General features: G+C 45.6%; 1 protein-coding gene across 1 annotated transcript in view; it reads left to right on the top strand.

Annotated features, from left to right (window-relative positions):
- Positions 1-14,752, top strand: part of ACMSD (aminocarboxymuconate semialdehyde decarboxylase) — a 55,485-nt gene that overhangs the window by 20,000 nt on the left and 20,733 nt on the right. The window contains exons 5-8 of the mRNA XM_036320575.1: positions 652-888; positions 7,115-7,208; positions 9,912-10,007; positions 11,659-11,831. Coding sequence (XP_036176468.1) covers positions 652-888; positions 7,115-7,208; positions 9,912-10,007; positions 11,659-11,831 — 600 coding nt within the window. The remainder of the gene's footprint in view (positions 1-651; positions 889-7,114; positions 7,209-9,911; positions 10,008-11,658; positions 11,832-14,752) is intronic.

Genomic DNA, 14,752 nt, shown 5'->3' with positions numbered 1-14,752 from the left:
TTATGACTTCAATATGTCTACATTTATGAGACTGGGCATCATTCTGACTACACAACTGGGATTTCAGGAGAACACCAAATTCCTGGCAGTGGGGTGAGAGGATGTTGAAAGGAAAGAATGAAGAAGGAAGAGTTAGGGAAACAGAAAGCAAACTTCATCTGCATCAGCATTTTGCTAGGGTAACCGTGAGTGTCACTGCCTATGGAGGGACAGGGAGGGGGAGAAACAGGGGCAGGAGAGGTGTAGAACATCCTGACGTCACACAACGAGGCATGACCAGGAGAGGCCCTCGTGACGTCAGGCACACCGGGCCCAGCCTCCTGTGTGGGGGTAGAAGAGGTACCTAGATGTGCAGCCTGTGGGCTCCTGTCTGCAGGGGTGGATGCCAGAACCAGAAACTGTGTCCGTTCCTTCAGATTATAGCCTCACAATTTATAATTAACCAGCAACACTAGCAGTTGGCTTTGCATTTGCAATGCCTGGCTTCTGGGTCTTCTGCAGCAAGTGCCTAGCCCAGCCTGTGCCTCAGCTTTCTGCAGGGAAAGCCAGTGAGAATGACAGGTGATTTCGCCTGGGGAGGTGTTGTTTGGAGTAAAGAGCTAAAGAAGGAGGTTCTGAATGATGTGGTGTTCTCTCATCTGTCTCCACCAGGCCAAACCTCAAGACACGCTAGACCTGTGCCAGTTTTTAAACAACGACTTAGCTGCCACCGTAGCGAGGTACCCCAGGAGGTTCATGGGCCTGGGGACATTGCCCATGCAGGCCCCGGAGCTGGCCGTCAAGGAGATGGAGCGCTGTGTGAAGGAGCTGGGCTTCCCGGGGGTCCAGATCGGCTCCCACGTCAACACATGGGACCTGAATGCGCAGGAACTTTTCCCTGTCTATGCAGTGAGTGTGCAGGGGGACCGGGCACGATGCTGGGCACTGGGACTGGGCACAGTGCTGGGCGCTGAGGCTGGGCACTGGCTGGGTGCTGGGGCTCGGCACCGTGCTGGGAGCTGGCGGGAAGAAGATAAATGCACCACTTCACTGGGAGGGGGAGAGAGAGATGCCGCTGACATGCTAGGACATAGGAGGAAACATGGGAAGAGCTCCCACAAAAAGTGGCCATTCCACTGGGAGAAGGGCGAGTGGAAATGCACCCTGAGTTAGCTGAGTGAAATCTCTGTTCTTTCTATCACCCATTCTCTCCTTTTAATCTTTGATTTAGAAGCCAAAATGTTACCCTTATCATAGCCACTGTGCAAAGAACTGTGTTAATGACATACCAAACAATATTTATGTTTGCTTTGGGGAAAAAAAATCATTATTTTTCAAATTATCCTATATAATAAAGGGGTAATATGCAAATTAACCCTCACGCCTTCACAAGATGGCTGCCTACAACCAGGCCAGCAAAGGGGTTAGTGAGGGACGACCAAATGACTGAACAAGCAGTCTGCGTGGGGCAACCAGGCCGGCAGGGGGGCCATGAGAGGCAACTAGGCTGGCAGGGGGGGACAGTTGGGGGTGACCAGGCCAGCGGAGGGGCAGTAAGAGGCAACCAGGCTGGCAGGGGGGTGCAGTTGGGGGCAACCAGGCCAGCAGGGGGGGGCAGTTGGGGGCAATTAGGCTGATGGGGGGGCATTGAGGGGCAACTAGGCCAGCAGGGGGCAGTTGGGGGTGACCAGGATGGCAGGGGGGCAGTTAGGGGCAACCTGGCCAGCAGCGGGGGGCAGTTAGGAGTGATCAGGCTCACATGCAGAGGCAGTGAGGGGCGATCAGGCTGGGGGGGTGGGGCAGTTAGTTAGGGGCAACCAGGCAGGCAGGCAGGTGAGCGATTAGGAGCCAGTGATCCAGGATTGTGAGAGGGATGTCCGACTGCCTGTGGGATTGTACCTAAACCGGCAGTTGGACATCCCTCAAGGGGTCCCGGATTGGAGAGGGTGCAGGCTGGGCTGAGCCCCACCCCCTGCACAAATTTCATGCACTAGGCCTCTAGTATAACATAATTTTGAAGAAATTGTGGAAATAAAGGAAAGTGTAAAAAGGAAAACATTCCATAGTCCAAAGTAATCCATAATTCCACCACTCAAAGATAAGTAACTACTGCTATAGTATATTTCATTTGTTTTTTTACATATATCTATATTCTATTATATGCGTGACTTCATATCCTAATTGAGAATTTCCACCCTAAATGAAAAGTCTCTTAATGCATGATTTTTCAATAACTGCATAATATTCCAATATATGCATATGTTTTGATTTATTTAATCATTCCTCAATTAATATACTTTGTAAGCCATATATTTTGAAAATCTTCCTCTGCCTCCTGTTTCTGCAACTGAACCTGCTTTCCTTACACCAGGATTCAAGATGCATGATTCTGTATTCAGCTGCATTTCAGAATGTTTACTTCCCTCCTACAATTAGGATAGTATTGTTTTCTATTATTTTCATTGTAAATATAAAATCTTTCATAATGAATTAAATAGATATTGGTGAACTTACCAGGCACTATACTCACTGATCATTTATTCTTTTATTATCTAGTGAGCTCTGACTACATGGGGGAAAATTCCCATTTTTGTACCTATGGACCGGTTGGGAGATGCCTGTTAAATTGCCTCCTGGTGACCTGAAGGCTTTAATGTTCCTCTAAATATTGAGCTCCCTGAAGAGTATTGGCTACAGTGGCTGAGCTGACAGTGAATGTTTTCTAGAAACTTTAATGAGCTTTGAAAGAGGATTTATTTATCTATGTATTCAAGTTGTTTCAGCACAGTGTGAGCAAACCTTCAGCTGCAAGTCATTTTATTATTCATTAGAGGCCCAGTGCATGAGATTTGTGCACTGGGGGGGAAGGGGAGTCCCCTCAGCCTGGCCTGCACCATCTCATAGTCTGGGATCCCCCAGGGGATGTCTGCCTGCCAGCTTAGGCCCAATCCCCCTGGAAATCAGGCCTAAGCTGTCAGTCAGAATCCCTCTCTCAGTCCAGGGCTCTCGCAGTCTGGGACCACTTGCTCCTTACCACCCACCTGCAGTGGAGGCAGGAGAGGCTCCTGCCACCGCCTCTGCACTCTCCAGCCATGAGCCCAGCTTCTGGCTGAGCAGTGCTCCCCCTGTGGGAGCACACTGACCACCACGGGGCAGCTCTTGCGTTGAGTGTCTGCCCCCTAGTGGTCAGTGCACGTCATAGCGACCAGTTGTTCTGCAGTCAGGTCAATTTGCATTTTACGCTTTTATTATATAGGATTGGAATTGGGCTCAGAAAGCAGCAGCAGCCTGTTGGGTATAGTATTTCCATTTGTGTGACTAGCTTGACCCATCCATCATTCTCAAGAGGCTGTTTGGGGGCTTGCAGTCCCTGAGGGGGTTCAGGAGAGCCCCCTGGCCCAGCTGACTTACCATGTCCTGGGGTTGGCAGCACGTTTGTTTGGTTGGCAGGACTTGCCAGTCTCACTACTCTGTAACTTGCGTTGGTAACATGAGCTGAAACAAATAAGAGGGGTGTCCATGAGCCAAGTTGGCTGTGTTATGTCAAGGTCAGCCTGGAGCTCCAGAGTGTCTAACTGTCCACTTTAGTTCCTAGACCTTCCTTCTTAGGGAGTGAACCCAACAATACACTTTAAGCACCGTTTTCAGGCACTAAAATGATTTTGTGATGAGCATGAGGCAGACAGAATGGTAGGGGCAGGCTACCTGCCTCTTTCACTTACCAGCCACAAGACCTGAGAAAGTTACTTAGCCTCTGTCTGCCGTAGCTCTATTCTCTGTAAGATGGGAGTAACACAAGTGCTCATTTTATAAAGAATAAAACTAGTGAGAGAACCAAGATGGCGGCATAGGTTAACGCTGGAGTTTGCTGCTTTGAACAACTACTTCAAAAGTGAAACCAAAAAACAGAAGGGACATCACCCAGAACCACAGGAACGCTGCCTGAGTGGAAGTCCTACAACTAGGAGGAAAGAGAAACGCATACGGACACTCAGAGGAGGCGCAGTGCTGAAGTCAAATTCTGAGGTGCGGAGTGCCCGGAGCGGGCTGGCGGCGGAGGGCGCGGTTGGCGTTTTCAATCGGGAGGGAGTCGAAGACTCTGAGCTCCAGATCCGGGCGAGTCTTTAGGGACCCAGACTCAAACGGGAGAAGCGGGACTGTCTGGCTTCGGTCAGAGCGAGTGCAGCTTTCTCTCTGAGCTTTGCAGCGGGTGCTGGGACTCAGAGAGGCAGAGCCCCTGGGGACAGGACTGAGAGCCGCCATAACTGCTCTCTCCTGCCCACCCTGTTGATCCTGTGCGACCCGCCCCGCCCAAGCCCTGCACACAGGCATTTGCCGGATAGCCTCAGGCAAACGCCAGATTAGCACCTCCCTAGAGGACAGAAGTTCTCTCACTGCTGACACAGCTGATTCTCATAGCCACTTGGCCTGGAGGTCAAACCCTCCCTGGAATTAGCTACAACAATCAAGATTTAACTATAAGACTGTGAACAAAGACCACTAGGGGGTGCACCAAGGAAGCATAACAAAATGCGGAGACAAAGAAACAGGACAAAATTGTCAATGGAAGATATAGAGTTCAGAACCACACTTTTAAGGTCTCTCAAGAACTGTTTAGAAGCCGTCGATAAACTTAATGAGATCTACAAGAAAACTAATAAGACCCTCGATCTTATATTGGGGAACCAACTAGAAATTAAGCATACACGGACTGAAATAACGAATATTATACAGACTCCCGACAGCAGACCAGAGGAGCGCAAGAATCAAGTCAATGATTTGAAATGCGAGGAAGCAAAAAACACCCAACCGGAAAAGCAAAATGAAAAAGAATCCAAAAATGCGAGGATAGTGTAAGGAGCCTCTGGGACAGCTTCAAGCGTACCAACATCAGAATTATAGGGGTGCCAGAAGATGAGAGAGAGCAAGATATTGAAAACCTATTTGAAGAAATAATGACAGAAAACTTCCCCCACCTGGTGAAAGAAATGGACTTACAGGTCCAAGAAGCGCGGAGAACCCCAAACAAAAGGAATCCAAAGAGGACCACACCAAGACACATCATAATTAAAATGCCAAGAGCAAAAGATAAAGAGAGAATCTTAAAAACAGCAAGAGAAAGAAACTCAGTTACCTACAAGGGAATACCCATACGACTGTCAGCTGATTTCTCAACAGAAACTTTGCAGGCCAGAAGGGAGTGGCAAGAAATATTCAAAGTGATGAATACCAAGAACCTACAACCAAGATTACTTTATCCAGCAAAGCTATCATTTAGAATTGAAGGTCAGATAAAGAGCTTCACAGATAAGGAAAAGCTAAAGGAGTTCATCACCACCAAACCAGGATTATATGAAATGCTGAAAGGTATCCTTTAAGAAGGGGAAGAGGAAGAAAAAGGTAAAGATACAAATTATGAACAACAAATATGCATCTATCAACAAGTGAATCTAAGAATCAAGTGAATAAATAATCTGATGAACAGAATAAACTGTTGATTATAATAGAATCAGGGACATAGAAAGGGAATGGACTGACTATTCCTGGGGGGGAAAGGGGTGTGGGAGATGCGGGAAGAGACTGGACAAAAATCGTGCACCTATGGATGAGGACAGTGGGTGGGGAGTGAGGGCGGAGGGTGGGGCGGGAACTGGGAGGAGGGGAGTTATGGGGGGGAAAAAAAGAGGAACAAATGTAATAATCTGAACAATAAAGATTTAATTAAAAAAAAAAAAAAAAGAATAAAACTAGTTAATAATTGTAAAATTCTTATGATAGCTTTGGCACATGGTAAGTTCTCCGTTAATGTGAGTTATAATTTTGAGAGTATAAGTGATTTCTGATTGTGTTCTCTACAATACTTCACATACAAAAGGTGACCAAAAATATTTGTTAATTTGAATTGAATAGAAACAAACCATCGTAGGCCATAGAATCAACTTCTGTACTAATGAGGAGTCAAATCCCACTGAGATATCATGGTCATGTGTCTTTGTCAAGCCCAAACTACCCAAGAGGCTGGTATTCTCTTTCCAGCCTGCATGCATTATCAGGTTAATATCAAAAGGTTTCTATCTCTTCTCCCCAGAACCTGTTGAATTAGAAGTCCTTTCTCCAATCTACCCCTTGCCTGCCACATCCAGAGTCCCATGTTGTCCCAGAATTGCTTCTCCATTTTTAAAAAATGTTTCTGTACAGAAGGCCCATTGTATCAAACTAGTGAGTCCACATATTAATATGTAAGGGTAGGATGAGTCACTCTGGCACCCCAGTATATTTGGAAATGTGCTAAGAAAAATATGTTTTGAACCTTGCTAAGCACTAATACTCAATGCCTGCTGAGGGGACTTTTTAAAATGAAACATTTTGCTGAATAAAGGTCATTCCATCCAGATGGTATTTTCATTTCCCAGAACAAGTTTGCTCATGACCTTCCTCACAGCACAGGCCTGATGGAGGCATTGAGATCTCTTCCTTTCTTTTAAGTGATTTCATTCGCACCAGGCTGTTCAGGGACTCTGCTGAGCTCCTGGGCTTTGTGAAAGCCTGCAGACCCCAGAAATTCCCACCCTCTATCAGGCTCTGAGTGACCAGAGGCTTGGGTCAGGCCAGCCTGCCCCAGCTCAGTCCTGAACCCCTGACTCTCCCCCCATCACTTCCTCACTCTCCACATCCTCAGTTTCCAAGTGGAGGAAAGGAGGGAACACTTCAGTCCTGACTCCAAAGATAGAACATGAGCAGTCCTTCTGAAAGAGTAGACCAAGGAGGAACCAGCGGGGAAATTTCCCCGGCATTTGAGGTACAGGAGCAGTCCTTAAGCATTTTGCTCTCAGCCAGAACATTTGAGTGATGTATGTTTCCTGTGACTTGTGTTGCCAAACAATATATTAATTCATCAACCTCAATGGCAAATCCACACCCTCCCTCCCCCCCATTAAATCTAAGTGTCCTTTTTATTTTCCAAGCAGGAGCACAGTTTATCAATGACTCTTTTATACAGATCAGGAAACAACTTCAAAAATATTTTGGTTTGTGTATTCAGATCAATATAGACCTAGGGAAAAGTAATTTCCCTAAAATAGTACCCTGTAGCTGCTGGCTCACCCAATAACCCTCTCTCATTCCTTCTCTGAAGGCAGCTGAGAAGCTGAACTGTTCCCTATTCGTGCACCCCTGGGACATGCAGATGGACGGACGGATGGCCAAATACTGGCTCCCTTGGCTCGTAGGTTTGTGTCAGCTTGGGGGTCTAGAAAAGAGGATCTAATTTTTGTATTTTTCCCCAATTATCTGTGAAACACTATTATGTCAAAGAGAGAAAGTGTAATTTATTAACAGGATTGTGCATTATTGAGCTCTTACTCAGATTATTGCTAAATATATTATCTCATTTAATTTTAATCATATTCACATAAAACCCTATGAGGCTGACATTATAATAACCATTTCATGGATGGAGAAACTGAATCTCAGAGGGGTCAGGAAGCTTGTCCAAGTCACACAGTTAATAAGTGAACATGGAATTTACACAGATCAGTCTGACTCCAAAACCACCTCATGACACAAACTCCCCAAAAGGCTCCAAAGATAAGTAACCTTGCCTGTTTAACCAGTTTTTTTAGAAGCCAATAATAGCATCAGCTCTTTCAAATGAGAACCCTGGAATTAGGAGGGGAAGGTCACCTGACACCGCCCAAGGATCGGAGGCCCTCAATTATGGGTGACCCAGCTTTCAGTTTCCCTGTTACCTTACCTCTCTTCTGCTCTTTTCCTCCTCAATTCATTCATGGTTTCAGATGAGGGACAGGGATAGGGGAGAGGCCGCCATTTAGCCTGTCCACTCTCTCATTAGCATCCTGACAAGAAAAAGAAACGAAGACAGGTTAGAATCCTGGGGCCACGTGGGGAGAGTGCAGCTCATCTACACACCCAAGGAGTGGTCCCCGCAGAGCAGGGCTGGGTTTGCTTTGGGAGGCCATTACCCATTCTCTCCTCGGCCTCGTTGATACAAATAATAGTGAAGTATCCACCATAAAGCACTAAATGGAGCAGTATATTAAAAGTGAAACTGAATTTCAGTTCCAGCTCGTCTAGATCTCTGTGTAACCCGTGGCAAGTCATTTCACCTCCTGACACCCCAGCTCCTCGTCTGTCAAGTGAGCGAGCTGGCTTAGATTCTCCTGCTCCTCTGATATTTTATGCCCCTGGCATTGCTTTTGGAGACCCGTGTATTCAGTAAGGCAGCTTCCTATCTACTCCCAACCAAATTTTGAGCAGGAATTAGTAGAAAGAGATCACCTAAGAAGCCCCAGTGCTTTCCAGCTTCAAAGAAAATCTCATTCCAATTCACACAGCACTTGGACAAGTCCCACAAGCTTATATACATGGCAACTTCCCACATGAAAAACAGAGGGGAGAACAAAGGGTCACTTCATCATTCATTTATGCAGCGCATATGCATTGATCTCCTGCAGCATGCCAGGCCCTATGCTAGGCACCAAGGATACAGACGGGGACAAAACCTCTGCCTTCCTGGAGTCTAGGTTCTGGTTGGAGGGAAAAGACAATAAACAGGCACACAGATCATACACAAACAAGCTACGAATAATTTCAGAATTCTATTCTGATGCAAAGGTGGTCGTTAGTGATTGGAGGATTCCCAGCAGGGGTGGGCCATACCCCAATTTACACTGCAAATATTCTGCTTTGGCTCCTGTATGGAGACCGGATTGTGGAGTTATGGTCCAAGTGATGAATGGAAAGCAGAATCATAGGACCCAAAGGAAGTGATGCTGTTCATCTCCTGCCTTCACGAAGCTCTGCCCACTTCAGATGGACATTAGTCTATCATGCTTCCAGAATTCCCAAGGGGCCAGGGAGCCAGGGGTGTCTCTGTCCTCAGAGCAATGGGGCAGAATGAGCATCCACTAAAGCCCCATTGGCAGCCAGAGAAGCAGGCTTCCCCGGAAGGTGCCAGGCTCCACTGTGGAGCCTCCAGAGATTCCTTAATCACAGTCTGAAAAGCAGGCATCTGAAAATGAGACCCAGACTGAGTCCAGGGAAGTAAAGACACCAGGCATGAAACAGCCACTTCTAGGAGCTTGAAATAATTCACTTTAATCCAGTTCTTTTCTTTTCTTTTTTATTGGGGGGGGGGGGTGGGGGAGAACCACCAATTGTTGTTCCATTTATTTATGCATTCATTGGTTGATGCTTGTATGTGCCCTGACCAGGGATCAAACCCACAACCAAGATGATGCTCTGACCAACTGAGCTACCTGGCCAGGGCTTAATCCAGTTATTTTCAACCTCAGCTCTAAGAAGCAGCAAAAATTTGGGAGGAATAATAATGAGTCAATATTTATTGAGCACTTAAGTGGCAAGAATTAACAATTATCATCCCCACCCATTTACGGATGAGGAAATTGAGGACAGGGAGGCAATTAATATTCTTGAGCACCTCTAATGTGAAGTTCTGGCCAAGAACCTTCCTGACATCATCATTTTCAAGGCTCCACAGCTGCCTTGCAAGATGGGCAATACTGTCCCCGTCTCACAGGTGAAGCGCAGGCTCAGGGCTTTAAATACCTTGTCAAAGGCTGGAAAGCAAAAATGGGAGGAGTTCGGGCCCAGCCCAGACTCACTGTACTGTCTTGCCCCACTGCATCCAAAACTGAAGCTGGGGGAACCAGGACAAAAAACAGGTCCTCTGGCTCCTTGGCTATTCTAGCCATTAGATGACTCCACCTGCAAGTGGCAAACAGGAAGCATCAGATGGCTCTGCTCACCAAGGCAATCGCCTGTATATAAGCAAGCCATGCTAGGGCGCAGGGACTGACAATTACAGCAAGCCGCCATTCCCACCGTGAGCATCACTGAACTTCGTGCTAAAGGGGACAAGCCCTGTACCTTGTGACTGCTTCCTCTTCCAGGAATGCCAGCAGAGACCACCACAGCCATTTGCTCCATGATCATGGGTGGAGTGTTCGAGAAGTTTCCTAAACTGAAAGTGTGTTTTGCACATGGAGGTAAGACCCCATCTGTTTTGGTCAGCTCAGCTGCCATAACAAAATACCACCGACTAGGTGGCGTAAACAACAGAAATTAATGTGTTCACGGTTCTAGAGTTCCAAGACCAAGGTGCTGGCAGGGTTGGTTTCCAGTGAGACCCCTCTTCCTGGACTGTAGAAGGCCACCTTCTCACTGTGTTCTCACATGGCCTTTACTCTGTGCATGCACAGAGAGGGAGAGAAAGGGAGGGAGAGAGGGGGCAGGAGGGAGGGAGGGAAGAGGAGGGAGGGAGGGAAAAGGAGAGAGGGAGGGAAGGAGGGAGGGAGATCATTCTGCTGTCTCTTCCTCTTCTTATGAGGACACCAGTCCTATCAGATTAGGGTCCTACTTTATGACCTCATTTAGCGTGAATTATCTCCTTTAAGGCCCTATCTCCTAACACAGTCACACTGGGGGTTAGGGTTTCAACATATGAATTTAGGAGGGACACAATTCAGTTCCTAACATCCTTCCAGTAATCATTCTAGTCATAAAGTATATGATGGTTCAGGGGACCAAATTCCATTTTTGCAGACAAGTTTAGTTTGATTGGCACAGTTTTTGCTTTATTTTATTTTGATTTGTTTTGATTTAAATCTCTGTCAGACTACAAGCTGTCCAGTTTGCAATAATCCCTACCATTCACTATTGTTTAAAATAGACCTATTTTATTCATTTACACTTCCTGCTTGGTCTCTGTAAGTAATTGAGTTTGTGACTCTTGGACACACAGACACACACAATCAAACTCCTCGTGCTGCTCTCTAATTTTTTTTCCTTCTCACCAGCATATAGAGCAGTGATGGCGAACCTATGACACGCGTGTCAGAGGTGACATGCAAACTCATTCTTCTGGTTGATTTTTCTTTGTTAAATGACATTTAAATATATAAAATAAATATCAAAAATATAAATCTTTTTTTTACTATGGTTGCAAATATCAAAAAAATTTCTATATGTGACACGGCACCAGAGTTAAGTTAGGGTTTTTCAAAATGCTGACACTTTCAAAAGGTTCGCCATCACTGATATAGAGACATCTTCCAGGTCAATAAGTACAGAGCTTCATCATTTTTTGATTGTTGCAAGCATAGCAATACATTTTAAGATATTATAATTATTATTTAGATATTCCCTAACTGATAGGTTGCCTCAGTATTTTGCTCATGTGACCACACCACATTTGAAAACTTTGACTACATATCTTTACACACTTGTCTTCTCTCGTTAGGATAAATTCTTCAACTCTGCATTTCTAGATGAGTTCCTGTGGGTTCTTCTGGGTCATCTCTCAGCATTTGGAACCCAGTAGGTCCTTTGTTAACCAGCTGGGCTATAGTAACTTTTCTTTGCATAAAACATGAGGATTAAAAGGAATCCTTCTCAGCTCTGGCCAGCTGGTTGGAGCGTTGTCCCATACACCAAAAGGTCATGGGTTTGATTCCGAGTCAGGACGCATGCCCAAGTGCAGGTTCAATCCCCATTGGGAGGCAACCAGTTGATGTTTTGCTCTCACATCTATGTTTCTCTCTCTATCTTTCTTCTCCCTCCCTCCCCCTCTCTCTAAAATCAATAAAAAGGATTCCCTTTCAATCAAAGCAAGCCCTCAGTAATGGGTTTTACTTGCAGGTGGAGCCTTCCCCTTTACAGTAGGAAGAATCTCCCATGGATTCAGTGTGCGCCCAGATCTGTGTGCCCAGGACAATCCAATCAACCCAAGGAAGTATCTTGGTTCCTTTTACACAGACTCCTTGGTTCACGATCCCCTGGCCCTCAAGCTGTTAACAGATGTCGTGGGAAAGGTAAGCTGGGTCTACCATCTGGATGGCTTCTAGAGAGCAGAGTGCAGGATCAGCAACCAATTACTTGGTATCTCTCAAAAAGGGGAGGGGGGCATGGAAGAAAAGGTAACTGAAGAAAAGAACAGGGACAGTGAAATTTGGAATTAGGCTTGTTTGCACAGGGGGTGCTATGCAAATCATCCTTCACCAGAGAGTATGCATCTCCAGGGAACCATTGTATATGCCAGGGAAATCCCAGATAATCCAGATGGCCAGGAATTCCCCAGATCAGCTCCTCTTTTTTAGGGTCATCTCTGTGCCCATTCAAAATGACACTTTGTGATGTAGTACGCAGAAGAGAACCAACAGTTTTGAAGTCCAATTGCCCTGGGTTAAGATCCTGGCTCTGCCTCTCACTGATAGGGTAAATTGTGAGCCTAACTGTCCTCACTCACTCAGTAAAGAAAACTGGAACATTAAAGAGGGGGAAATGGACCACCTGAAATTTCTTCCTGAAACAGCATGGCCTGCATTTTGAAAAGGATTCTCTCATTTGGAAAAAGACCAGCACAGTAGTACTTTAAATCTCACAAGAAAAACATCTTTCCTCCCTTATAACCTGCTAGCTGCTCTCTCTGTTGGCAGCATCTCCACCCTTAAGTATTCTCTGAAAATGCTAACTTGGCAAATTATGACAATTTTAGAGCAAGGACCAGTCTGATTAGTGAAAAGTCTGAAATAGTTTTTCAATTCTGCTGTATTACTGACAGATATCTGTGGGAGGTTTCCAGATTTTCCCAAGGAAATCAAATATTTGGGGTTTTCTAAAAGAACATGAACATACTTAAAGATTTGCAACATGGTACTTGGCTGTAGAGGAGACACAAAGGCAAGCATTTAAATCTTGTTTAGCAGAAAAAGAGGCCCATCTGAAAGGTGCAAGTAGTGTTCTCTCTCCAGCATGGAGACTTCATCTCGCTGCGGGGCTGACTGCCTCTCTGCTGGAGAAACTGCCTAGAACATAAAAGTTACACATTCCGGTTTGATAATAAATTATGTGCTGAGATGTGTTTCTGAGCCTTCGAGCTTTTGTGTTGTCCCTGGCAAAACGGATTCTTAGCAGCTGGTTGTAACTGAGAATTATTTTTAGTTTGGACAGAGGGGTTAGGGGCAGGTGTGCACACAGGAAACTGCAAAGAGGAGATGCTGAGAGACTGTGAGCTCTGGCCTTTGAGCAACGGAGGAGGGGGATTGGGATATGGGGTGGAATTTGGGAAAGGGTCATTTCTACTTCCTCCCATCAAGCCTAGTACCCCCTGGTTTTCTTGGAAATGGCAAAACCAGGGGAAAACACCCCTGGCAAATACAGCACTGACCTTATAAGGGATACCACCCACAGTGAGGCATACTCTCAGCATGAGGGATACTTCAAACAGCATTCAGGGCGATACGTATTGGCCAGGGGTCAGAGCAGAAGTGGAAGAACATGGCAAAAGCCTTTGGATAGACAAGGTAATGAGCACATAGGAGTCCTTCTTAGGGACCCACAGAAAAACTCAGAGGGCACTTTGCAAAGTTAGAGAGCTTACATTCAAATTGTGAAGATTGGAGCCATTATAATTTGGGCATCCAAAACAAATATGACCTCGTTTTATAAGGCCTCACAGTCTCGTGAACCAGGACATGTAAGCAGTATCTATAGTGATGCTAATTAGACCTGATGTTCTTCCGGACATCCTTCTCGACAGCTTTCCAGACGAAGCCGGGGCTGTGAGGGAAGCCCGGTCCCGGGTGCCAGACAGAAGCCGCTGGCAGCCAGGGGAAGGAAGGCCTACTCTTGCATGAATTTCGTGCATCGGGCCTCTAGTATGTTAATAATTTAGGATTCTCTTTAGAAGACTAATGCTTCCTCATTCCAGTTATATTCACATGAGCAAATCTCTCAAAAACAATCCCTAAACCAAAATGGCTGAGGAAAGTCCTAGCATAGCGGCTGGGCGAGAAAGCCACTGTCCAGATTAGATTGAGAGGGCTAATGCTGTGGAGGGAGGCCTCCAGGCCAGGGAAAAGGAACTGATGGGATATTTGATGTGTTTGAGAAGTTGAAGCAATGACTGCCAGGCATGCAACAGATCTGTTGATGCATTAGGGACAAACAAATAGTACGTGCACAGAAAATTAAGCAAATGAAAGAAAAGGAAATAACTCCAAGAAAACAAACATCCATATCACAGCAGATAACCATTGTACATTGTTTAATCAGCAGTGAACAATACTTACAGTCATAATAGTGTAAGTACTAACTACTGGTTTAAATAAAAATTGTAATTCTATCAGGAAAATGGAGAAAAAAAAGTTGAGTAAGAAAGAAAAGCTCGTTTTCTCACAGCCACTTGGCCTGGAGGTCAAATCCCCCCTAGTATTAGCTACAACAATCAAGGCGTAACTACAAGACTGCGCACAAAGACCACTAGGGGGTGCACCAAGAAAGCATAACAAAATGCGGAGACAAAGAAACAGGACAAAATTGTCAATGGAAGATAGAGAGTTCAGAACTACACTTTTTTTTTTTTTAATATATTTTATTGATTTTTTACAGAGAGGAAGGGAGAGAGATAGAGAGTTAGAAACATCGATGAGAGAGAAACATCGATCAGCTGCCTCCTGCACATCTCCTACCAGGGATATGCCCGCAACCCAGGTACATGCCCTTGACCGGAACCGAAACTGGGACCTTTCAGTCCACAGGCCGACGCTCTATCCACTGAGCCAAACCGGTATCGGCAAGAACCACACTTTTAAGGTCTCTCAAGAACTGTCTAGAAGCCGCCGATAAACTTAATGAGATCCTCGAGAAATCTAATGAGACCCTCGATGTTGTGATAAAGAACCAACTAGAAATTAAGCATACACCGACTGAAATAAAGAATACTATACAGACT

Source organism: Myotis myotis, unplaced genomic scaffold (genome assembly GCF_014108235.1).
Source record: "Myotis myotis isolate mMyoMyo1 unplaced genomic scaffold, mMyoMyo1.p scaffold_m19_p_8, whole genome shotgun sequence".
Lineage (NCBI taxonomy): Eukaryota > Metazoa > Chordata > Mammalia > Chiroptera > Vespertilionidae > Myotis > Myotis myotis.
The sequence above is the reverse complement of the archived record's forward strand: the minus strand, read 5'-3'. Positions and strand labels throughout refer to the sequence as shown.